The 24662-nt window shown below is 38.2% G+C and overlaps 1 protein-coding gene across 5 annotated transcripts; it reads right to left on the reverse strand.

Annotated features, from left to right (window-relative positions):
* Nucleotides 1-1540: 1540 nt before the first annotated feature.
* Nucleotides 1541-23542, reverse strand: kis (chromodomain helicase DNA binding protein kismet). Of its 5 annotated transcripts, XM_088204041.1 has the most exons (17): nt 23377-23542; nt 19147-19348; nt 18825-19075; nt 18640-18764; nt 18467-18571; nt 11362-17863; nt 11127-11295; nt 9470-9557; nt 8998-9290; nt 8836-8925; nt 7530-7727; nt 6606-6858; nt 6151-6494; nt 5937-6083; nt 5181-5866; nt 4770-5107; nt 1805-4702 (listed from the first exon to the last, which is right to left on the reverse strand). In XM_088204041.1, exons 2-17 carry the CDS (start codon nt 19278-19280, stop codon nt 2099-2101), a joined length of 12327 nt encoding a protein of 4108 aa, XP_088060167.1. In that variant the 5' UTR covers nt 19281-19348; nt 23377-23542; the 3' UTR covers nt 1805-2098. The 5 variants fall into 5 exon arrangements, with proteins under 5 accessions (XP_088060166.1, XP_088060165.1, XP_088060163.1 ...); XM_088204040.1 differs by lacking the exon at nt 7530-7727 and having other exon boundaries at nt 1541-4702; nt 4770-5095; nt 6151-6482; XM_088204039.1 differs by lacking the exon at nt 7530-7727 and having other exon boundaries at nt 1541-4702; nt 6151-6482.
* Between the last annotated feature and the right edge of the window lie 1120 nt (nt 23543-24662).

The raw sequence follows: 24662 nt of genomic DNA on the forward strand, positions 1-24662 counted from the left end.
GCCGAAATGGAACCAAACTTATTCAGTTAAATAACCGCCTGCTTCATAATCATTGTTACGCGATCGCCATGACAAATCCCAGAATGTCACAAGATAAAAAAATCGTTTTATTAGCGTTTATGTGGTTTGATCCACAATAACTTTCAATCCTCGTACATAATACTAATAATGATAACATGTTTACGGTTAGCACGTACCTGGTTAATTTGCAATTCAATTAATTATATTAAATTGGTAAATCAATGGAAAATACTTTTATCAACAGATGTCTTTGCGCTATCGACCATATTTTTTATTATATATGAATTATTTCAATTATATTTTATAATTAATTAAGCTCTTAAACTTAAAAATAACATTATGCACGCATTCGATAGCCTTGTGTATTTTGTTTATTTATGTACATAGTAACCTTTTTATAAGATCATGCGTCTCCATGGAAATTTAAAATAAATAATTTTTTTTTCTGATTGGTCGGAACCGTTAAGAATTGCGGTTATGCAATAATAGGCTTTATGAATATGTATATATATATATACTATTATTCCATATCAGATAGAGCGTAATGCCCTGGTAACACTTACAATAATTATATATAATAATAAATAAATTATTAGCTCCACTACCTCCTCACCTATTCTATACACCTGGTAGATTATGACAAAAAACCCGTACAAAAACAGTAGTTTGAAGCGTTTTTTTTCTTCTGAATATGCTTTCACGCGACTCTTGAAGTTCATATCCAAACATAATTTGCAGAAATTGAAAAAAATAGATTTCCCAATAATTAAAATAATTGTCAGCTACCTTCTCACTCTTATGCACTCCTGGTAGATTATGACAAAAAACCCGTACAAAATCCCGTTTCGTACGTCACAATCTTTTTTAATCATCAAATTATAATTCGTTAATTTTAACACATTGGATGGTCGGTGTTGTTTGTACCTTTTTAAATCATCTCTGGAGTTGAATCAAAAATAATTTTAAAAGCGTTCTGTCCTCAATGATAGCAAATATTGTATATTCTCGTTGAAAGCTATTTTTAAATGTTATCAAGATAGCGTTCTAATAGCTCTTTTCCAATGTTTTGTTTGGTTCCTGCCCCCCCGATAGTCGCTGGTTAACATTCATGACATGTATATAAATAAATAAAAAAATATTTTGATTAGACACATTTCCTGAAAATTCTCTGAATCAGCCACTAGTTTAGAATACATCAAAGCATAATCAATACCAATATATAATAGTGGCAAGAGCGACAATACCAATAATATAATTGGAGTTGAAGGCCTATAACATTCGCTCATCTCATCGCACATCTGACTATCTCAATCACATGTTATCATCTGAAGTTGATAAACTCATTCTTTCAAAAAATAAATAAATGAAGCAATTAATTCTTTAATCAGGTATTTTACGCCCAAGTAGTGGTTCTCGGCATTTATCAACTTTTAAAATCATGCAACACACTTAAGTATATTCGTCAACCCATCTTCACTTATGTTTTTAAGGTTTAGAGGTGAATGAAAACAAGCATACATAATGTTATTAAATTTAATCAGATATACTAATACATTTATAGTATCATATCTTAATATGCAGATCCTTAAAAAAATCTAAATAAGCATAAAAATAATAAATATTTTACAAAAAAGCGATATAATATAGGGATTCCTGGTTAATAACCTAACTGGAATAAATTTTACAATACACATATACACAATAGTGTATAAAACGAACAAGAATAATTTTATTACACATGTTGTTAATTCCAGGACATAATTTTTTACAAGGCTTTCTTCCATTTATTTTTTGGAAAATTTCAATTAGAAAAAAATACTATCACAGAATATAGAAAATAAAAGAGAAAATATTTTTTTATGAATTACAATTAAGTAGAAAATCCATATCATTGCACAGGATTACACTCACTGAATTGTCAATATGAACTCTCACCCATCACGTTTAAAATTATTATATATAAATTGCATGTAATTTTTACACATGTTTTTTTAATAAATACGTTTCACTTTTAACAACAAACGTTGATAAAATTTATGCGTAGCTAATGACGAGAGTTCGAACGGCGACGCGTTGGTCATGGAGGCGGAGGCGCAGACGCCGCCTGCTCCTGGCGAGCCGCGGCCGCTGCCCGCGCGGCGGCTGCTGCAGCTTGCCGACCGGCGCTGGACCTCAACTCTCGTTTTCTCTCCGTAGGTTGATCTAGTTCCTCTCGGGGTCTTTTACCTCTAGGTTTCCTCCCTGGAGTTTTTTTCGTTTCGACATTTTCAGAAGATGTATCCGTCGAAGGCGCTTCGTCGGATTGCGTTTTAGATGTTTCACTTTCGACGGCAGAGGATGTCGCAGGCGACGGACACTTGTCATCTAAGGTTTCATTTTGATCGATTTCCACTGCAGGCTCTAAGGTCACATCAACTGGTGCAGGTTTTTCTTCCTCTTTACACACACCGCTACTACGAACAACAGTCGACGGCGCTATTAAATCCTCTAAGTCCATTTCGTTTGTAATATTATCTTCATTGGGAGTTTCTTGAGGAACGCTAATTTGCGGAGTCGGAGGCTCCACCTCTATGCTTTCGGGTGGATCAATTTTTGGTTGTGGACTTTCTGTACGTTTCACGACTAAGTTTTCAGCTTCCGTATTTACTTCCTCCTTTGATCGTTTACTATTACTACTACTACTACTAGGCAATGATGCGTTAGGTCGTTGATCTTCTAAACTTCTAGCAATAAATTCAGCAGAAGTTTTACTAAGTTTTTCAAATGGATCTTTATCTGATTCTTTACGTTTTGTAGCACCGGGACTAACGAGACTCGCACTCAACGCGCCGGATGCCATTTGTTCATACAGCATTTTGCTAATATCCGACTCTTTCTTATCACCTTTGGCAGACTTTAACAGTTGTTCTTGAACGGCAGAAAATTCCGAAGGCAATTGGGCCTTTGGCGTTTCACTCTTTCGTTTTTCTACTTTCGTTAATTCAACTGCATCTCTACGATCACTATCGCGTACCCTCTTATCGCTGGATTTTAACGCTTCATAAGATGCTGCTTTACTGAGTGACTCTAAAAGATATGTATCGTGTGGTAATAATAGATGTTGCAATTGAGCCTGTTGTTGTCGATCTAAAGCCGCTTTTTGATGTCTAGACGATGTCGTAGATGTAGAAGTCGACGAGCTCGGAATTCTCGACGAAGACGAGGATGAAGACGGTTTCCCTGACGTTCTACTCGTACTTTGAGTTGTGTTACTGTGTGAAGTGGTGGAAGCGGTGCTTACGCCCAACCCGCCATTCAATAACCCGCATTGAGTTAATGCATCGTATGCGCTCATGCCTCCCGGTTGAACCCCGAACGGATTTAATCCGCCTAGTCCTAAATGCGGATAAAGCAATCCGTGATTGGGGAACATGAAAGGAAATTGTGAAGCAGCAGCATTAGCCGCACTGCTTTTACTACTGGATGCATGTAAGTCGTTACTTTTCCTTGCTTTAGCCTTATTACTAGAAGAAGTCGACGCACTCTCGCTCGCCGAAGCTGCGCCTAAAGCGGACAAGTCCATATTTGAAAAGCCCGGTAATCCCAAACCAGCTAAATTTGCAAACATATTGCTGCCGCCTAACATATTAGGCATCCCACCGAAAGGCATTAACAGCGGATTATTTTTGGGATCGAAACCGCTCAGACTAGCTAATAACTTTGGATCGAAGGCTCCGAGAGATTTTGCATCGAAATTAGCCAAATTTGATAAAGTCGACGCTAACGCCTTCGGATCGAAGCTAAGACCCGAAAGGCTGCTTAACAAAGATGTGTTGAGCCCGGAAAGATTAGGAGACGACAATCCGGGGAAAGATAAATTTGAACTCATCGATTGAGAAGCGTTATTTGAAGAATCAACTATAGGCGGTCGTCCCTTTTTCCTCTCGGGAGGAGTATTAGCGGGAGCTGTTGAGGAAGCTCGTGGCGGTCGAGAATCTTGAGAGAGCTTCACAGATTCTCGAACACTATCGGTCCATTTAGGGTCCATATCGTACATCGGATTTTCTGCTATCCATTGCGTTAAGTGCTTCAACTTGGGTGCTTTAGGACCACTTAGGCGTTTGCCGGAAAGACGATGTACAACCGGAACGTGCTCTTCACCAGTTAGTCGTTTTAGATCTAGACTCGGTTCAACGTGACGTCGGCGCCTTTGCGCCATATAATCGGCGAGCGCATCTCCCACGTTCTGTTCGGCGAGCCATTTGTTAACTTTTGCTTCGTGCGAGTATGATGCAGATTTAGAACTTAAGTCGGCTGCCTTTGTCATATCTGTTAACATGGATTCGTATGTTTTTCTTTGCGAAGACGTTGACGAAGAAGCAGGGGTGGATGATTTCTGTTTTAACAATGAACTTTGGTCAGATTGAGTCAAAAACGATGATAAATCCTTAGGCGGAACCTGCGACGAGGGTACGCTAGTAACAGTAATAGAGAACGGCTTTTGCGTCGAGTGGGGAGCTGGAGACGACGAAGGCGGAGCAGCCGGTGTCAACGTTACGTTTGCAACCACTGGACTTTTCTTGGGCGGATCTGGTGGAGGAGTTGCATTCGTTCTTCCAGATTTAGCAGCGGACAAACCTAAAACAATCTCATCTAACTTCTTTCTCTTCTTCTCCTTACCCACAATATGTTCAGGTTCGGGCTGTAAGAAAAATAAAGTTGAGAATTGGTCGTAAAAAAATACCTATTTTTATTAGCATGGAATTTACCGCATTTTTTCTTTTCATTAATTTGCTAAGCATGTCGTCCAATTTTCCTTTATTTTGAGGTGGCGCCGGCAACAATGCTGGAGCTTGTTTTTTAGACATTGAAAAATCTTGAACTTCACTCAAGTCGAGCGGGGCGGACAAGTCCACAGGACCGCTCGAATTCGAAGATTGATGACTAGGCGTGGGCGGTCTTATCGGAGATGGTCTTTGATGAGCCGGAGGCGGTGGAGGAAGCGGAGCGGGCGTAGATCGCCTGGACGAATCGCTCGAGTCGTCTCTATCCCAACTGCCGGCTAGCTTCATCGACAGACTCGGTGGCAACAAACCTGAAAACATGACTTTATGATTTTATGTTTATTTTTTTCACTTCAAGCGTAAATACATTAACTAAAATAAACTTAAAAAAAATACCTTGCGATAAAATTTGTTGCGTGTTGAGTAACGCGTGCAACTTCGCTCTTTCGGTTTCGACATCGATAGCTATATGTTGCTTTTTTAGTTTGGATTGTAGTTGGGAATGAGACGTCGACGGCAAATGCGACGTATACATCGACGTTCGAGGTGAAGGGGCAGACGATCCAGAGAGCGCTGGCGAAGCAGACGGATTTGTCGAGTTTGGTCTCGGCGATGGCGTAGGATCGCGTAACAAAGCGGTGTCACGCAACGGAGCTCTCATTGCTGTCGGCCATTCGTTGTTCTGTACGGCGTGTATGATATTATGCAATCTTGATTCTAGTGTGAGATCACTGAACCAACTGCTCGGCGAAAGAGGTTCTTCCATTTTCAGTTCAACTTCTGTCTTAACAGACTTTGTGAGCGTTTCTAGCTCAGAAAGTGCAGTTGAAGTTTCGGGCTTTTGTTCCTCTTCTGTATCATCGTCAGTTTTCTTTACAGATTTAACCTTTTTATCTGAAGAATCATCCGCATCGTCTTGATTTGACTCTTCGTTATCAATTTCAGGACTGATGGGTTCTTTGACTTCGACTTCTTCTTTAATGACGGGTTTATTTTTAGTTTCGATCAATTTCCTAGCAGCTTCGGCAAAAGGAAGTTTAGGATCGCAGAACATTTTATTATAAGAATCCCCCAGACCGTGCCTAAAAGAAATTTCAATAAGCCTACAACAAGCCTATAAAATTATATTCAAATATTATAAAATAAACTTACTTGCAAACCCCTGAAACTAGTATTTTATCGTGGACTCCAGGAATCCACCAAGAAGGAGCTTCATCGTTTAATTCACAGTGTGCCATTCTTACATCCAATAGTGGGTGACAAACGATTTCTTCACGGAGGACTCGCAATAGATCAATTCTGAAATTATCAATATTGTAATTTTTTCACAGCATAATAAAATAAAGAATGATCGATAATTATATACCGTTCCAGAGTGGTAATTGCCCTTTCTTCACCGATGGACTCGACTGTTAAATCGTGCATTGGTTTTTCTTCTTCACTGAACATCAAACCGCACTGGCGCTTGCACATTACCATAAACGCCTTCAGGTAATCGGTGAGAGCCTCGTCGGACTTTTCTAATTTGGCCAATGACTTAAATCTAGCCCAACGCAAACTCTTTGTGCTTGGATCGAATTCGACTCCGTACGAGCTGACAGTTTTACAGAAAGATTCCTCCTCTGCCCTTGTCCATTTCCATTGACTGTCCTCGCGTTCTTTGTCACGAACGAGTTGTTCCATTTTATCGCGACGTTCCTGCATTAAATACTGATTATAAATATCAGTACGCAAATAAAAAATAAAATAAAAATTTAAAAAATAAAATAAAAGCAACATATATAAATTAAAATTAAATTAGTTTTTTTAAATTAATCTCACTCTCTGTTGAAGGCGAAGCTCTTCCTTTTTATAGTTTCTCTGATATGAAGTTATCAATTTACGTAGACGAGCGTTCAAATCTTGCATGGAAGGCCATTGCATGCTGGTGAGACTGGTCTGAGTACTTCCACCCCCGCTTCCTTGCGTACTGTCGTCAAAGTCACCAGACGTCCCCGCCGGAGACATAGGAGGGGATGACATCGGAGTGTCGTGATCTTCTTGCTCCATCAAACTTTGCATCAGTTCCTCGTTTCTGTAAATACATTAGAAAAAATGTAAATTGATAGCATCACATAATTAAAATAATAAATTCATATATGCATATTTTAAAAAGCACGATTCCACCAGATATTTTAAGTGGAAATTGTATATAATACATATAATTAATCTAAATAATTATGTAACTTTAACTACATCCACCTTTACATTCTACTGTATAATGAATTACTTGATTAATTAATTAAAAAAAAATGATGTAAATGAATACAAAGTAAACAATTTTTAAAGCCTGTTCAGAGTTAAATAAAATCCAATCAATGAGAGAAAGCAGAACCTTCTTATAAGAAAATGTGTTACAACAGCTGATAAGAAAAAAATGACAGCGGTTTACTGTCAGTTTTTTCCTATTGATTTGTAGCTTCATACTTAGTCATCTGCTGTTGCATTGCTTTATCTAACAAGTTTTCGGAGAAAGACTGTGAGAATGGATTTTACTTTAATTTCTGCACAAACTTCGACGAAGAAATAGTCATGCCAATCGATTACCAACACTACCACACAGAACGCACAAGCGCTGAGGACCAGAAGCATATATGACAATGCACGTGAAGAAAATAAATAATAAAATTTTACCCCACAGACACTCCAAATTTTGTGTAGTTTTGCAATCATCCACCACGAGATTGATCCGTGCGACACACTTACTTGACAACGGAGGAATCTTTATCCTCTACGGGCGGTCCCAATCGGTGGAAAAATATCAATTGCTGATCAGCCCTCATGGCAGCATAGTTCTCGTAGCCGTGTTTGTAGGTTCCAATGAGCAACGAGAGGTCACAGGCCGAATCCCACCACGCTTGCGGCGGGTGACTGTCGGAATGGGGTACGCGCATCGACAGGGAACTGCCACACACAACATACATAATTTGCCAGGCATTCTATCATCGCGATAAGGGGCCGGTCTCGTTGGTTCCGTTCCGACGACGGCAAACATGAACGTTTGCAGTCGCCCCTCGTCCGACTTGTGCGAGCGGCATGTAACACTCTCTCAGTTAGTAAAATGAAATTACCGACTAATTTAATGGGATGATTATTGATATTAGATCTTTTTTTAAAAAGCATGATTATGCGATTCGATAAGCATTACAAACATTTTTTACGAATCATGCAAGGATTATGGCATGATTTGACCTCACAACGATTTCCAAATACACCTTGGACATTGTTAATTTGATCAAATAATACTGCAACAAGTTTTTATTGCAAAGGGATGATACCTATTTTATATGTATTTTTTTCTACCAGTTTTTGATATAATCGATTTTGATTTTGCAATATGCTATAAATATACAATACAACAGAAAAACAATCAATAGTGGAAAAAGAGAAACTTAATTTCTTTCTATAAATGTATGTAGAGATTATGATACATGGTACTTATTGTATTAGCGGAGCTGAGTTTTGGGCTCAAGAATACAATTAAATATATTTTTAGGACAAAAAAATTTTAAGTATAAAAAGTATGTCAAAATTATAAAAAATCTAATCGCCTATAACAAAAACCTGTACATATAAGGAAAAAATAATTATAGTAATAGAATCTTAGAATTACTATAATTTTAAGAAAATATATTATTTTCTTTGTAGCGATTTTTATTATTTTTTACTTCTTTATTATTACAAAAATCCAAAACTGTAATGCTCAAAACTGATGTCAAGGTCAATGTAATATCAATCATGATGATTATTAAAGATAAAATCAGTGTTGTAAAATCATGAACTATTGACTATAACAAATAAATCTATATGCTAAAAATAACTAATGAAAGATTTCCCATATCAGCACACAATTTTACATACAAATCAAGGTATCACCACTTTGTAGAAAAAAATTAAAATTTGTTGCACACTATAATCGTATGAGATTGGAAATTGTTGCGTTTAACGAACGACTATTAAATGATTATTCAAGCGAAGCAATACATAAAGAAATGAGTAGTTCGGTTCTCACCTAATGTTAGCTCCGTCTGAAATTTGCTGAGCCAAGTCGTTGATGACCTCGTGCTTTATGTAATACATCAGACGAACGCGCAGCAGTAATCTATGATGAAAAATATTATTAAAATCATATATGAAGAGCAAATAATATACATATATTTTGGCTGATAATTACTTGTTGGCATGACGGAACAGATGCTTTTTGTAATTATTATCTAAATAAGATTCACAATCAAATTTCTCTGCTGAGCTCCAATGTGACGGATCCTCCCATCTCTGCAATTTTTGATCTTTTCCATCTCGACTTTTGAGTTTTTTCTTTGCACTTCTACCTCTCGGCACTGGATTATGAAGACCACTGTGATTGCGAGATATCATTACCTCGCCATTCTCGGTCGGCTGAATAAGGTCCCATAAAAAGTTGCTTATTTTTTCATCTCCTTTATAATAACGAAGGCAAAACAATACCTAAAAATAGATTAATAGTTAATATAGCAATATTGCAAGAAAAATGGTCTACGTAATAAATATTTTCTGAAATCAGATGTCTTTAAACTCAGCGAGAATCTACATTCCCTCGGTATTAGCATGGTTGGTCATCATTTAACATAATTATGAAATAGCATACAAGTAGAAAATATATTTACTATTATTCTAGCGCAGTCTTCAATATCAGTAGTACTCCAACCTTTTCGGAACTGATTTTTACCAAGAATGTCTTCCCATCTGCCCCATCTAGAAACAAATAATCAATAAATGAATAATACTATTAAAAAATAAAACAGGGAAGTGCATATGAATAAAAACAGAAAGAAAAGACGTTTTATTAATAATTTTATTTCATACTACTAAAACAATTTAAATTTTTTAAGTTTTCGTATTGAGTCACTCAGTTGGTCCATTTCACATTTCAGTTTCAGATACTCCATCACTGTAACACATTGTCTCGTATCAAATCTGTCGTAAATTTGCTCGATCACTAAATCAACGTTCACGATTTCTTCTTTTATTCTCTTCAACTGGGCTTTGTTTTCTATAATCTCGCAGCTAACTCGTTTGCTGGATTCAATAATTTTTGATAAATCACCATTTTTGACATGGAAGTTTCCATACATGGAGTTGCAAATATTTTTCAACTCCTGTGTTGCATTTTTTTTATCAGAAAGGCTTATGAGCGCGTTTTCATGCTCAATTTTGAGCTTTTCATAATCGATAAACTTGATAGGTGTTTCAAAATTCATCTTTTGACATAAAGCTATTTTGACTTTACGATGTTCGCCTTTCAGAATGTTTGTATGCAAATAAAACTTGTAATGTTTTTGCGACTCGCGCTTCAAACAGTCTTCTAACTCATCAGTCCAATTTTGTGCAGTCTTCATTGGCATGTTAAACTTCTTCTTGACCGTCATCAAATCTTCGACTCTCATATTAGTATCGATTATTTCGCTATCGATAAAATCAAGTTTGTTTCGAACGTTATTCACAGCTTCTTCTAAGGATAATTTAAAAATTTTCAATTCAGGTTGAACCACAACATGAAGCTTCAACCGTATCATCATTTTTGTATCGATTTTCGAGTCCGTTTTATCTTTCATGAAAGATATTAACATCTCTTTAGATGTAAAATTGTCAAGATTCATTTCAACAGCATAGTGTTTCAATAAAGTATCGTAACAGTCTCTGAATCTAGTGATTTCATCGACAATATTGAAACACTCTCGATCCAAATATTTTTCTAATATACTATTTTCCAAACTGAACAACTTATTTTGATTTTGAATTTTTTGCACGTCCACTTCCATGCTAATGTTATCCATCTTTCAAACAATGAAGCACATTGAATCGTAACTATATTACCAGTAAGTAATAAAATTGCCGAATTTAGAAAACTCAAGAAGTCTACATAAAATGTAAGTGTAATCAATAACGTTTCCATGACAGTAAAAATCAATATCATCATGACCTGTTTTAGCGAGACTATAAACTAAATACTCACTCATGTATAAATATAGTATTTTAAGCATGGGAGTAATGTTATTACTTGATCGAAAGGGTAAAATATAAACATTCTACAGTATCTATTTTGTCTATAAATAAGTATTGACTAATTATGTGAGCTGTGGTAAGTTGATGTTGTAAAGGAATGGGTATCAAATATATTTGTTATTTGATCTCCCATGAGATTCTCAAACAAAGTGAAAAATGCTACAATGCTCATATCTGCTGACAGGAGATGTAAAATATTTATAAATAATTTCAGCGAACAAGGGTAAGATGTAGAAGAAATACATTAAAAATATTTACCCAAATGTTAAAAGGCCCCTTTCAATTTTGAAACATTCTGATCTGGACCAATTTCCATATATTATTTCCTCGTAATAAGCTCCGTCTTTATTTGGAAGATATTCGTCGTTGTAACGTTTAGCTCTTCGGCCAAATTTATCTTTACGTCTCTTGCTACGAAGTCCAAGTCCTAAAATAATAATTCAAATAAATAAAACTATTCAAGGCATAGGTTAAAAACAAATTAATCTCATACCTTCTCCGTCGTCATCAGATATGTCAGGCGTACTGTCCATATCGGACATTTCCAAAGTTGCGTCATCGTGTCCATAACGCTTTATCTGAGTACGTCTTCTCGGTTCCAACATGACCAGATCGTCATCTTCTTTCTTTTCAGTGGTGTCAATCTCGGCTTTCTTTGCCCATTTTTTCCAAAAGTCAGGATCGTCAATGTCAATATCTGACCTGATACCTGAAGATGAAAAGCTGGCTTTGGAAAAGGTGGATCCTTTTTCTGACTCCATCTGAATTACTTGTGTGCGCCTAGCCAAGATAATATCGATATCCTCTTCGCAAAATTTGTCACCGGCATTGTCATCGTCCATCACAGCTCCGTAAGCGCCCTTCTTCAATAGATCTTCGATCTCTTTCTTCGACAATTGCTTAGTGTTGCCTTCTTTGCCTCCTTGTGATGTATTCATACTCTGCAAAATCGCCTTATCGAGACCCAACTTCAGAGAAGCTTTATCAAACATTTCTCTCTCGTAAGTGTTGCGACAGAGCAACCTATAAATCTTGACCATTTTCTGTTGTCCGATACGATGACACCTAGCTTGAGCTTGCAAATCGTTTTGTGGATTCCAATCGCTATCGTAAATTATCACAGTATCAGCAGCAGTCAAGTTGATTCCGAGCCCACCGGCTTTGGTGCACAACAAAAACACAAATCTATCAGAATCGGGCTTCGAAAACCTATCAATAGCCTCTTGTCGCATGTTTCCTCTTATCCTTCCATCGATCCTCTCGAATGGATATTTTCTATACATTAAGTAGTCTTCCAAAATATCTAAGCATCTAACCATTTGACTAAAAATTAACACCCTATGTCCGTTAGCTTTCAATTTTGCTAAAAGCTTATCGATGAGTACCATTTTACCGGAAGATTGAATCAAAGCTTTGTGATATGCGTCTTGATCTTCTCCGTGAGCTTGCTTGTAATCATACTGGATTTGGTCCTCTGCACCATTCAACAAATATGGATGTATGCAACACTTTCGTAACTCCATCATTGTGTTCATTAAATTTGGTATATTTGAAGCTGAAGCAGTACCCTTCGACAAAAATGTAAAGTTTCGTTCTAATATGCCCCTGTAATACTTCTTTTGAATATTAGTCAGTTCGACTTCGACCACAGTTTCTTCTTTAGGCGCCAAAGATTTTTCAACATCCTCTTTCAATCTCCTCAACATCATCGGTTTTAATAACGCTTGCAACTTCACAACTTCAGATTCTGATTTTAGCTGACCGAATTCAGTCAAGAAAGCTTCGCTGCTGGCAAACTGAGTGGGTTCCAAGAAGTTGAGTAGCGAAAACAATTCATTGACATTGTTTTGCAGAGGGGTGCCAGACAAAAGTACCCTGTGCTCTAAATGAAGTTGTCGCAGACCTTCCAACAATTTACAATTCCTATTCTTCAACCTATGGGCTTCGTCAATGATGCACAGTCTCCAGTTAAATAGCTTAAGATCTTGAAAATCGGTGACAATAACTTCAAACGTAGTTATGAGAACGTTAAACTTCGTTATATCTTTAATAAACTGCCCCTTCTCATTTTTGTAAAACAATTCGTATTCCTGAATCATGACTTTACTCTGCTGCGAGCCATGATACACAATAACATTCATATCTGTCCATCCTTCCAACTCTCGTTGCCAGTTGGGAATCGTCGATAGCGGCGCGATAACCAAAAATGGTCCCCTTACTCCTAACTCCCACACTGAGTTAATAAAAGTTAAACTTTGTATTGTTTTTCCTAATCCCATTTCATCGGCTAAAATACAGTTACGACCGTTAAACCACGAAAATAACAACCAATTCAGTCCTTCCAATTGATAAGGCCTCAACGTGTTTCCCGCTTTATACATCGGAGATTCTTTCAACTGAACCCATTGCTCGGGTGGAGGGCGCTTCTTATACTTCCACTTATCTTTAGATGGAACGTCTTTGAACGTTTCAAATAGACGTATTTTTAAAGGATCTATATCTTCTTCGAGCTCCCACGTGCTATCTTCATATTGAAGACTCTTCCATTTAACTAAATAGTGTTTAGCACGTTCTGAAGTAGCTGGATCTACGTGTTCTGAGACATCTAAAATGCGTTCCACCTCGACATAATCAGGATTAAATGGCTCGTCATCAAAATATTCAAATATATTCAATTGCTGTGACTGTTTCTGTTTGAATCTCTTAATCTTTGAATAAATTCGTTTGTCTCCTTTATATAATTCATCTTCCGTTTTCCATTCACAATGTAAATGAGAGAAATTTCTATATTTAACAAAATATTCTTCCACATCAACCATTACAAGAGTGGGTTTGACAGCAGCACTTGGATCATTAACATCTACTTCAGTTTTAACTGTGTCTTCTACCGGAGAATCTGTTATGGATTCAGATTTTATCTGGTTATCTTCGTCACTTTTTGCTTCTGTTTCTGGAACTTCATTTTCAACTTTAACCACTACATTATCAATGGAAGCACTCGGTTGGTCAACTTTAACTTCTACATTATCAGTAGAATCTTCCTCCTGCAATTTAGGTGTTTCACAAACATCAACAGGAGCATCTACTTCCATCATTTCTTCCTTAATTAGAGATTCGTCAGATTTTTCCTGTTCACTTTTAATAACTTTGCTTTCATTCTCTTCTATTTCATCATCTTTTTTAGTCTCTTCCTCAGTTTTGACATCTTCAGTTTCAACAACAGGTGGCTTTGGAGGTTCCGGAATTGATTCTCTTTTACCCATTCTCGAAGCGAGCACAAATTGAACTATCATCGAGTCTTCATCAGTCGTATTAATATAAACATAATTCGGTTTATTAGCAGTATCTCCCTTTTCATCTCCTTTTTCATCATCTTTTGATGATACTTCTTTCAAATTTTCCGTAGGTGATCCGTCTTTATCGCCTTTTGAAGTTGAAACTATAGGATACTCATCATCCGATAATCGCAATAATACATCATCTGTGTATTTTTTTCTTTGTGTATGACGAGCAGATCTTCGCTTTGAGCTATCGCAATCCCCTTCCGGAGGGGGAGAGGGAGGAGGAGTAGTGATAAGATCGTCAGGTTCTCCATCAGATTCTGGTACAATACCACCTCTCTTTTTACGACGCGGTGCAGGCAATCGTTTGCTTTTCTTTATCGCACTGTTAATAACTTTACTTTTTCGTCCACCAGTACCCTTTTTCTTGGGAGTTGTACTATTCGAATAGGTTTCTTCGTCCAAATCGTAAACACTTTCGTCTCGATCTTTCTTTGCCTCCTCTAAAAGATCTTTTATGGGAATTTTAGAAACAGGAATATCATCAAAATCGGTCACAGCCGAATCATCCATTGACGAAATATTTACAGAAGACAAAGGCGTATCGGAAATACCTTTACTCCTTTCTTCTCCATCAGATTTTATTTCTCCGCCCTGCATGAGACTCGAAGATTCATAATCACTACCTGGATCTCCTGCCTTCTTCTTACTCAACCGCCGCTTTTTTGGCGCGTTAGGATCCCGAGGCTCTCTTTTCTTCCTCTCTTTAGGCAATTTGGGCTCTTTAGGCAACTTCGGTTCTTTTGGAATTTTAGGTTCCTTTTGTTTTTTCTCTCTTGGTTTCCTAGGTGTTTTTTTAGTTTTCGAATCCATGCTATCATTATCAAACGTATTGTCGAGTGATAAATATTCATTAGAACTTCTAAATTCACCAATATCAGTCATTGATTTCAACCCTGTCCCTGGAGTGACACAGTCTTCGGACACTGGTAGAATTTCAGATTTCTGGGGGAATTCCGCCATTTTATCGGCTTTTTTCATTCTAGGTTTTCTCGGTTTAGTGGGACCTTTAGTACGTCCGCGTCCCGTCGTACTAGACACCTGAGGGCTATCTATCATAGAAGATCCGTACATAGGATTCTGTAAAATACACTGGGGTCCTCCGGTACATTTATCGTTGGTTTCGTGTTGTTGGAGAATATTGAGCCGTTCTTGAAGTCGCATCGCTTTCTCCTGGTTTTCTGGAGAAGCAGGCATGCAATAAATTTCTTGGATTTGCTGCTGCAATGCCGCCCTTTCTTGATGATGCGACATTGGGGGTTGATACAAATTAGCTAAGTTGGGATGTGGGATAATTCCCGGCCCCATCATAGGCATCACCCCCGGGGGCATTTGACCCATTGCCATGTTTGGCCCTCTAGGTGGCATACCCATATTCCCCATCATGGGATTCGTAGCGTCATACTGTCCTTGAGGAGGAATTCCCATTGGTCCCATATTCGGTGGCAGTCCAAGATGACTCGGCATACCGCTATGTATCGGAGGTCCAGGTGGCATTGTTTGATTGATTTGGGGTTGGCTCATCGGCACCTGCGGCGGCAACTGCATAGCATTCGGGGGCACAGGGGGGCATGAAATATGGGGTGGCATTGGAATAGGAGGAATACTATGCGGTGCAATGATAGGTGGCATGTTTGCCATCGGCAGTAGATTCGATGATGAAATGTTGATCTGAGGAGGCATGCTCATGTTTGGCTGTTGATTATTTGGTATTCCAATATTGGTGAGCATTTGTGGACTTTGACTGGAATGCTGAGGTGGAATATTCATCATAGTCGGCGATGGCAGTACATGTTGGGCCACATTAATGGGTGAATCCACTCTGCCAATTATACTACCGTTTAATTCCGGCGGTACAGGGTCTATGTTTAAATTGTTTTCATTATTTTCCAGCTTGGGAACGTTATCAGTCGTCAACGTTGCAGTCGGAATTTCTACATTTAACGATGAATTTGAATTAATTTCCGTGTCTGATTTAATAATATCTTCTTTAATGATTTGAGGTTCAACTGTAACGGTCGACGACTCTGGTGATTTTGGCATTTCCGTTGCTATGTCCGTATTGACAACTGCAGAGACTGGAACGGCCTCCACAGAATTACCAGGATGGTCAAAGTTTTCTCCTTTAATTTCTTCAATTTGCTTAGCATTACTAACTACGTTGTCATTAGAAGGGGTTACCGAAGTTTGTCTTTCTGGTACATCTCGGTCTCTAGAATTTATAGAACCTTCTGCAGGGATTACATCTTCTGGAGGTTTAACAAAGGCGATCGGCTGTGCGATACTAGGAGCAGTAAGACCGGTTATATCAGAAACTGCTCCATTTACGCCGTGATTGGCCCTGAGCGAACCGTGTTGCCATTGCTGAGGCGACATAGGCATTCTAGGTCCGACGGCCGGAGACATTGGATTGCGCAAACCTTGATATCCATATTCTCCGTTTGCATTTACGGCACCGGGAAGAACCATCTGTTCGAGTGCTTGCAGAGTAGATTGTTGAGAATAATTAGATGTCGGAATTGGCGATGCTGTCTTATTCGTCGGCGGGGGACGAGGACTGAGAGTGTTCTGAACGTGAGGGTGAGGAGACACGTTCGAAGGTTTAGCTGGGGACATTACAGGTCTAGGTGACATTTGAGATGCTTGAGGACGAGGAGACATCTGAGCCCTTGGAGACATTTGAGGAGACAATTGTGGGAACGGAGCTCTATATTGCGGGCTCGATCCATCCAACGCCACCAAGTTCTTTCCAGTCGAATACTGATTTTGAACGGGGTTCACGTTGACATCCAATGACCTTTGCATTGAATGCTGACCGTAGCTCATCGGAGGCGCCGGCACAGCGTGAGGAGAGCTCTGGGGAAACGAACCCATGTGCATCATTTGTTGTTGTGGATGTCCGCTTGGATTCTGATGAGCGGAATGAACACCTTGCATCGATTGTCCGACGTGCATCGAAGGATGACCTGCAACACTCGAATGGGTAGAACCAGCCATTCCTCCCATGCTTTGTAAAGCTGAAACTGGATGGTTTTGGGCAGCCCCGCCGTGTAAACTTGTGTGGCTCTGACTTTGATGAGGAGGTACATTCTGTTGAGAGTTCGGATGACTCGGGTGCGACTGGTTAGGATGCACAGGCGCAGCTACGTGCGACTGACCCGAATGCGGCGGTACACTCTGCATTTGATTCCCATGATTGACAGAATTCGGATTTTGATGTGGAACATTTTGGCCCATATGCACGGGAACATTGGGGTTAGACATCGACGGGACGCCCTGCCCAGGGTGTCCGGCCGATGCGGGCTGGTGACTCGGATGCACCGGTTGCACTCCTGGATGTCCGGGTACGCTCTGATGCAATTGATTCGAGTGTCCAGCTAAAGCTTGATGCGGAGACTGACTGGGGTGTCCCGGTACATTTTGCAGCTGCGAGGGATGACTCGGCGGTATCGGTTGATTTGGATGCGGAGGAACGGGTTGAAGCGGTTGACCCGGATGAGTCTGAGACTGCGGTGGGAGACCTCCCTGATGTGGAGGTAAGCCCTGATGCATGTGTGGATATTGATGAGGGCCCATGTCCATTTGATGATACGTCATATGTTGACCTAGTCGACCAGCAGGCTGCTGATGCATAGGAGAGTATGCCTGATATGTCTAAAATTGAAATAAAAAACACAATAGCAAACATATACGGGCTCTAATATTCATATATTAAATATGACATTCAAAACTATAACATACAATTATAATAAGACTAAAGTTTATCTGTCATACATAAAACTCGTAAATGGAACAATCTAGCTAGATGAAATTTTTATAAAAATTAAATTTTATGTAAGTAAATACTATCACTAATGCAGTCCAAACTAACCATAAAGGTTGGTAGCTTAATTATGCTGCTGAGAAATTTGTATCCACCAATATTATTCATTGTATGCGGCAAGTTGCAAAGACATTGAAAACAAAAATTCTTACTATCACATTAAAACACTAAAAAGTATTTATTCCTAGTTAATTACTTCAAGTGGCTTAAATTCTCAATTTGCCTTGCATTCACCATTACAATAAATAAGGCACAATTATATCTCATAACCTGAAAGAGAAATTGAGATTCTCCAAGGACATTCTTTCATACTGGCAGAGGAAAATAATTCAATATAAAACATCTATGGACAAATGTTGAAGGATACAATATGACTAGGAACAAAACACAAGTGAATATTAATTCAAAAGCTAGTAAAATAATAAAAATCAAACCTGTTGGTGCTGAGGGTGCTGTTGAGAGTACATGTGCTGCTGAGGACCATAATGTGGTTGCCTTTGCATGTAGCCACCGGGTCCTGAGGCTCCTTGCAACCCCAGCTGAATAAAAAAAAGTATATTAGATTACAGAATTATTCTACATTAAAGAAAAATAACCAAAAGTGAACCTGCTGTTGTGAATACTGATGCATTTTCTGATGCTCATAGGGATGTGGATGCCTATATGACGAGGGAGGAGGATACCCTCGCAGCGCATTTGCGCCGCCTGGCCATCCACTTACGTCTCCAAGTCCTACAAAAGATTTTTTTATATAAATTTATCAATAATATTGTAATATAATATTTCACTTACCATGATGCTGTTGTTGATCCGGAGCCATGCCATACATGGCCTCCGGTGACGGGTGATACTGCTGCGGAGGATACTGCGGCGCCCCCGGACGCTGCTGCGGTCTCCCACCCGCATAGCCCCGGGCAGCGGCAGTACTTTCCCAACCCCCTTCCATGTGGCTTGGAGGTGGGTAGTCTGCGGCACCGAACGAAGTGAGCTTCTGCAACGGAGTCTCCTGTTGGACCGACTGCGCGTAACTATTAGGCGTGTAGCTGAAAAAGGAGATTTCCTTTAGAAAAGGACACAACAGAAACGATGAGTTTATAAAACGTTCAGTAGATACCCGGTCGGGTTGGGCGCATCTCGGGGAGCGCCGGTTACTGGAGTGGCACCCTGGTCAAAGTTATCGGAGCCGAGTTCCGCGAGCCCTTCGAGCATACCGGTGCCATCCTCTCCAAACAAATCGTATGTGTCCATCGCTCTACAGAGAGCATTTCACAATAGGAGTGCAGCAATACTCCCTAGCGACAAATGCCATTTCTTGTCTGTAAATACATAAATAAAATTATTTTTCTCGGTGCACTCATTTGAGATAAAATATTGCAATAGAAATATTTGTAAAATAGTAAATTACAATTTTGATATCCTAATTATATATAAATAAAAACACATTTTTACATATTTGTACATGCTACTTAATCGTTTCTAAATGTCAAAAAATTATGAATAATTTTTTAATGGATAAGGACGGATAGTTAGTACATAAAAATAACAATAATACTATTTCTTTCCCAAAATACATGTAAGGTCATAATTTTCTGAAACCATCTTAAGCCCCTTAAGATTGCTTTTATTTTTGCTGGTTTTGTTGATATCTTAGTTTTTTCATGGATTGTAAAAATTTTAAATTTAGGTTAGCAACAAAATCATGTTATTTTTAAACCTTAGTTTTTTCATGGATTGTAAAAATTTTAAATTTAGGTTAGCAACAAAATCATGTTATTTTTAAACCTGACAGGCATAAGCCTAATGCGTTACAACGGGGTATATCTCTAGCAACTGGATATGACAATCAGACATAATGAATATCTACAAGTATTAACCACCAGACTTGAAGTCTGGAAATCAGTATATTCTATATAATTAATTATAAATTATTATGAGTAATATAATTTATAATCATTAGATGTCACTTTGCAGCTGGGGTAGATTTTTTAATAACTGAGTATTTTTATAAATAAAAATTCTAGTCTGCTGCAGTAGCTTGAACCCACGGCTCTGGGTTACCAATTGAGATGTTACGGACTATGCTATTCTGACCTCAAAGTCATGAATCACATTATTTAATATATTTATTACAATTTTAATTACATTTTCTGAGAAAAAATCTAATTTAAGAACACTAATCTTGCTCTTTTGTAGATTTCTCTGCTATGATGATTCAATTATCGATTATCTAACTATTGGACTGTTTACACACATTTACACCTAACTGTAATGTGCTAACTATATGGCAAAGTGAAGGTTGAGTTATGATATGGGGTTGTTTCTCAGCAGCGGGAGTTGAAAAACTCGTATAAATAGACAGGATTTTCAACAACAAAAATTTAAAGCAATATTAGAATAGCAAGTGCTACCTATGGGCAGATATTTAAACAAATCAGGTTTTATTTTCCAGCAAAGCACTCCTAAACACTTTTCTAAATTGTGAAGGAAGTTTCTACAAATACAAGATAGATTTTTTTTTAAAAATTCGATTTGGCTAAATCAATTGCCAGATTTAAATTAAATTGAGCGTATAGGGGAGGAGCTTGATCAGAAAATTCACCAGCATCCACCATATTCCCAAAAAGCCTTTTTGGAAAACTAGAGTGAGTGGGCTAGCATATCAACCACTATTCGGAAATACCAGGTAGGTCATTCTAATTACAAAATAGCAGGGCTTCAAACTGTTATTTTTGATTATTTGTCCTATTTATGTGTATACACAAATGTTTTATTGATTTCTTACAATTAAATTATTTTTTTGATATTTTTTTAGTAAATAAGTATACAATGGTACCATAAAACAAGTACAAGTAAAACTGAGGCAATTATTTGTAGTATGTATTATATCAATAAAAAAAGCACAAAAACACTAAAACTAGCAAGCAATGGAATTGTTTGGCTAGACGTGCGGGCTAGATGGCATACGCCGATGAAATCCGAGGCAACTGACGAAAAGCGAAACTGACGATAACCAAAGTCAACGAAAACTGAGGTATCACTGTATTGTTATATAATTTTTTTCTTATGTAATCCATTAAAACACAATATTCTGGTCATGTAGTTTTTTTCAGACTTATCTTGAAAAATTATTTGAATACATATTATTAAATAAATTCAGAAATTCAGCATAAAACAGCCTGTTTTCGCATATACTATGAAAAACGCCCCACAGTCAAAGGTTTAATGTATGTTTAGACTTTGTATAAGTAACATAAATGAGAATTTGTTATAGTTACTGCAATTAAAGATATTATTTCTTTGTGCAGGCAAAGCGTTTCACTAATATTTACAAATAAATAAAGAACTAAATATATATCATATGGAGTTGATGCTGTAAATGATTATAATGTGCAAAAAATAATTCTGGAGATTCAGAGGGAAATTTTGATCCCAGAGATGCATCTCATTACCACTTTGGAAAAAATCGAGACAATATTTGATAGAAGCCATTTTGTCAGGAATTAAACATTATTGCATCTACTGTTTAGACATTCACAAAAGCACAGGATGGTGAGGAAGCTCGATACCGCAATCATTTGAGCGATACAAATTTCTGCTTGCGATTCGTTATTAAAGACAACGAATACGAGTTTTTTTCTTAAATAACTCACCACTGGTGATGAAAAGTGTATTCAGTACAATAACATTAGTCAAATAAGATCACAATTACAAAGAATGTACTGCATCCAATGGAAGGTCACGCGTATCTGGTGAAGTCGGAAGGATATGTACTACGAACTGCTGCTACCAAACCAAACTATCAATTTCACTACGTATTGCTCACGGTTGACCGAACTGAAGAAAGCAATCGACAGAAATCAGTTAAAAGGAATGGGATTGTTTTTATATGGACTTGGCAAAAATTTACACCCCAGAAAAGGTGGAGAGACAAATAAGATAAACTGAAAGTATGAACAATAAAGTTTAATTAAAAGTATACAATATTATTGTTCAAATGACTATTGTCACACAGAGGTAATTTTTTAATTCTATTGTAAGTCTGGTAGTTTTTCATTAAATATTGAGTCCAAGCGAGTTCAGACATGTTAAAAAATATTCCGAACAGAACGCTATAATTATTCGAAGCGATGATAATTCAAAGACGAATAGGGCAGAAGTTTTAAAACCAATAATTCCAGCTCCATAGCATTTTTCTCATGTCCTTAGTTATTTTCTAACTTTTTGACTGGCCAGGTTTAAATAATAACGAATTACTTCAAAAATAATAATCAAAACAAGCAAAGCTTTTGTTTTAAAGAAAGCCAGTTTTTTTTTCAATTCAGATTATTGTAATATTAAAGGTTATATGTATTACTCAAGTCTTTCGTAACTGATATTTAGAAGTGTACTCAAAACAAATAATAGTATGTGGATCGACGTTATTTACGGCGAGTTGTTAATATTTGACTGATGGGAATTTGTGATAATGACGATAGTCAGTTTGTTTGGTTATTCGTGTAGATTTTTCAATAATGACGCATTATGATCGACACAAGATGTGTTTAATTCTTAAAAAGAGAAAACAGACAGCTTCCTGTCTAAACAGTGCTTGGAATAAATGGTTGTTTGTAATTATTGGTACAATTTGGGTTTCCAGCCCAAATTTTATCAATAATTAAAATCTTACTCCACCAGCGCATTTAGTCGTCCTCTAACTTCCTAGCTCATCTTTTTCATTTTTAAGATGATAAGATGTCTCCGTAAGTATCTGCAAATGGTTTCACTTTTTGATTGAACAAAGAGCAAAAAATAGGGTTTTTAACAATATCATTACAAATAAATTTTGGGTCATCCTGATCGAAATACTGTGACTATTAACTATTTGAATATTTTGAGACATTCGTCGTTGCCCCCCCCCCCGGCCCCCTCTCGGTATCCTCTACTGGTCCCGATTTGTTTTGTTGACAATAATTCGAAAGTAGCACTGCGAAACGATTCGGATACGTCGCTGTCGAAAAGTAACGGCAGTTTGCGCGTGAAGAGTCGAGGCTGAAAATAAGATGGAGGACGAAGATGGCGGCGGCTGACTGCTGTCAAATAAATATGCGCGCATCGTCGGCGAAGAAGGCGCGCGGCGAGCGGCGGGCGGCGCGTCGTCCCTCTCAAGGGGAAAAGCTATACGCTTATGATATCGAACAAACATAAAGCGATACAGTCTTTCCCTCAGAGAAGAGCGAACGGAGAAGGCCGGCGGAATGTTTACCGCTGCGCGGGGTGAAGGGGACGAAGGGGGCGAAGAAGAGGGAAGGGATGAGAGCGGAGACGCCGGCGAGTCTCAGCGGGGCCGGAGGGCGGCGGCGCTCACCTGTGCGTCCGCGCGCCAAGTCTCGGGCGAAGGCTTCGACTACGGGGTCGAGGGCTGCGACTAGCGACGTACAGCGGCGCTCGGGGCCTCGGCGGCCGCGCGCGCCATCTTGAACTCGTCGGCGGCCGCGCTCTTTGCGCTCTCCGCTCGCGCACGCCGACACGATAGCTCGCGCTCGCTCGCACGCCCGCGCACTCTCTCGCTCGCCTCGACGCCGATCGATCGCCGATCCGGCAGATCCGAATTTCGCCGCTCCGCAACGTCGTCCCCGTCCCCGTCGCTACTCGGCGGCGGACGATGACGTCTCTCGACAGCTCCGCTCTCGCGGCTCTGACTTTTACCGGAGACGATTCTAATTCGGTCCGCCGAACAAAAAAGCCGCATCGATCCGCGCGCCGCGACCTATCGAACGGCGCGATCGGTTCTCGCTTTTCTTTTTACCAAATTTAGACGAAATCATGCAAATAAATAATTAACGCGGAACGATTTTACTGCTTTCGACGCTAATTCTCGACTACCGGGAAATTACATTTTTTGCGTTCTACTATTAACTACTGTGTACTCTCTTGCTTCAATATTTATAAGTAATTGTCGTCGCTCATTTTTACGTTTTCAACAATGTTATAAAGATTATATGTTAATGTGGTCAAATGCATACTTTATTTATGAAATATCTTTTACAGTTGAAGTATCCGTATAGTGAAAATATTTTGTTTGAATCTTTTAACCGTATCACTAAAAGTCTATATATAAAATATTTTATTATCAGAGCCATATATAAAATGGGAAACATAAAATATAATTTTCGGTGTGGGGATATATGATTGAAATACAAATACCCGATGAAACTGAACCTGACAACATATTTCGTTAATATTAGCGTTAAATGCTGCATGGTTTGTCCACAACTCATTACATCAAGGTTAAAAAAGGTACTCTTACGAATTTCGCAAAAGAATTAAATCTCATAATAATGTATCAATATCAAAAATAGACGGGGAATAAATAAAAATAATTTCACATTATTAGCGGACAACAAATCCGTAATGGTTAATTAAAAAAATATATAACAATAAAAAAAATATCCATCAAAATCAAGACACAGCAATAAGAATATTCCTGGAAACAATGCAATAATCGGTCACAACAAATCAATTTTTTAAATAAGAACTTTAAAAAAAAGTATGAGTAAAACAATGCACTTATTGAAATGTATCTGATTATTTGGCAATAGTGGACTATAGGTATGTTTTTTTATATAGTACTATTGAATGTTATTTTATAAA

This window comes from Plectrocnemia conspersa, unplaced genomic scaffold, assembly GCF_051122295.1.
Source record: "Plectrocnemia conspersa isolate PC_06_02 unplaced genomic scaffold, ASM5112229v1 ptg000014l, whole genome shotgun sequence".
NCBI lineage: Eukaryota > Metazoa > Arthropoda > Insecta > Trichoptera > Polycentropodidae > Plectrocnemia > Plectrocnemia conspersa.

Excerpts from the sequence above, each read along its gene's own strand:
- kis (XM_088204041.1), bottom strand. The coding sequence starts at position 19,280 with ATGGACACATACGATTTGTTTGGAGAGGATGGCACCGGTATGCTCGAA. Across the intron at positions 11,296-11,361 it reads ATCTGATGACGACGGAGAAG|GACTTGGACTTCGTAGCAAG; the intron begins GTATGAGATTAA and ends TTATTATTTTAG. Across the intron at positions 5,108-5,180 it reads GCAACAAATTTTATCGCAAG|TCATGTTTTCAGGTTTGTTG; the intron begins GTATTTTTTTTA and ends AAAATCATAAAG.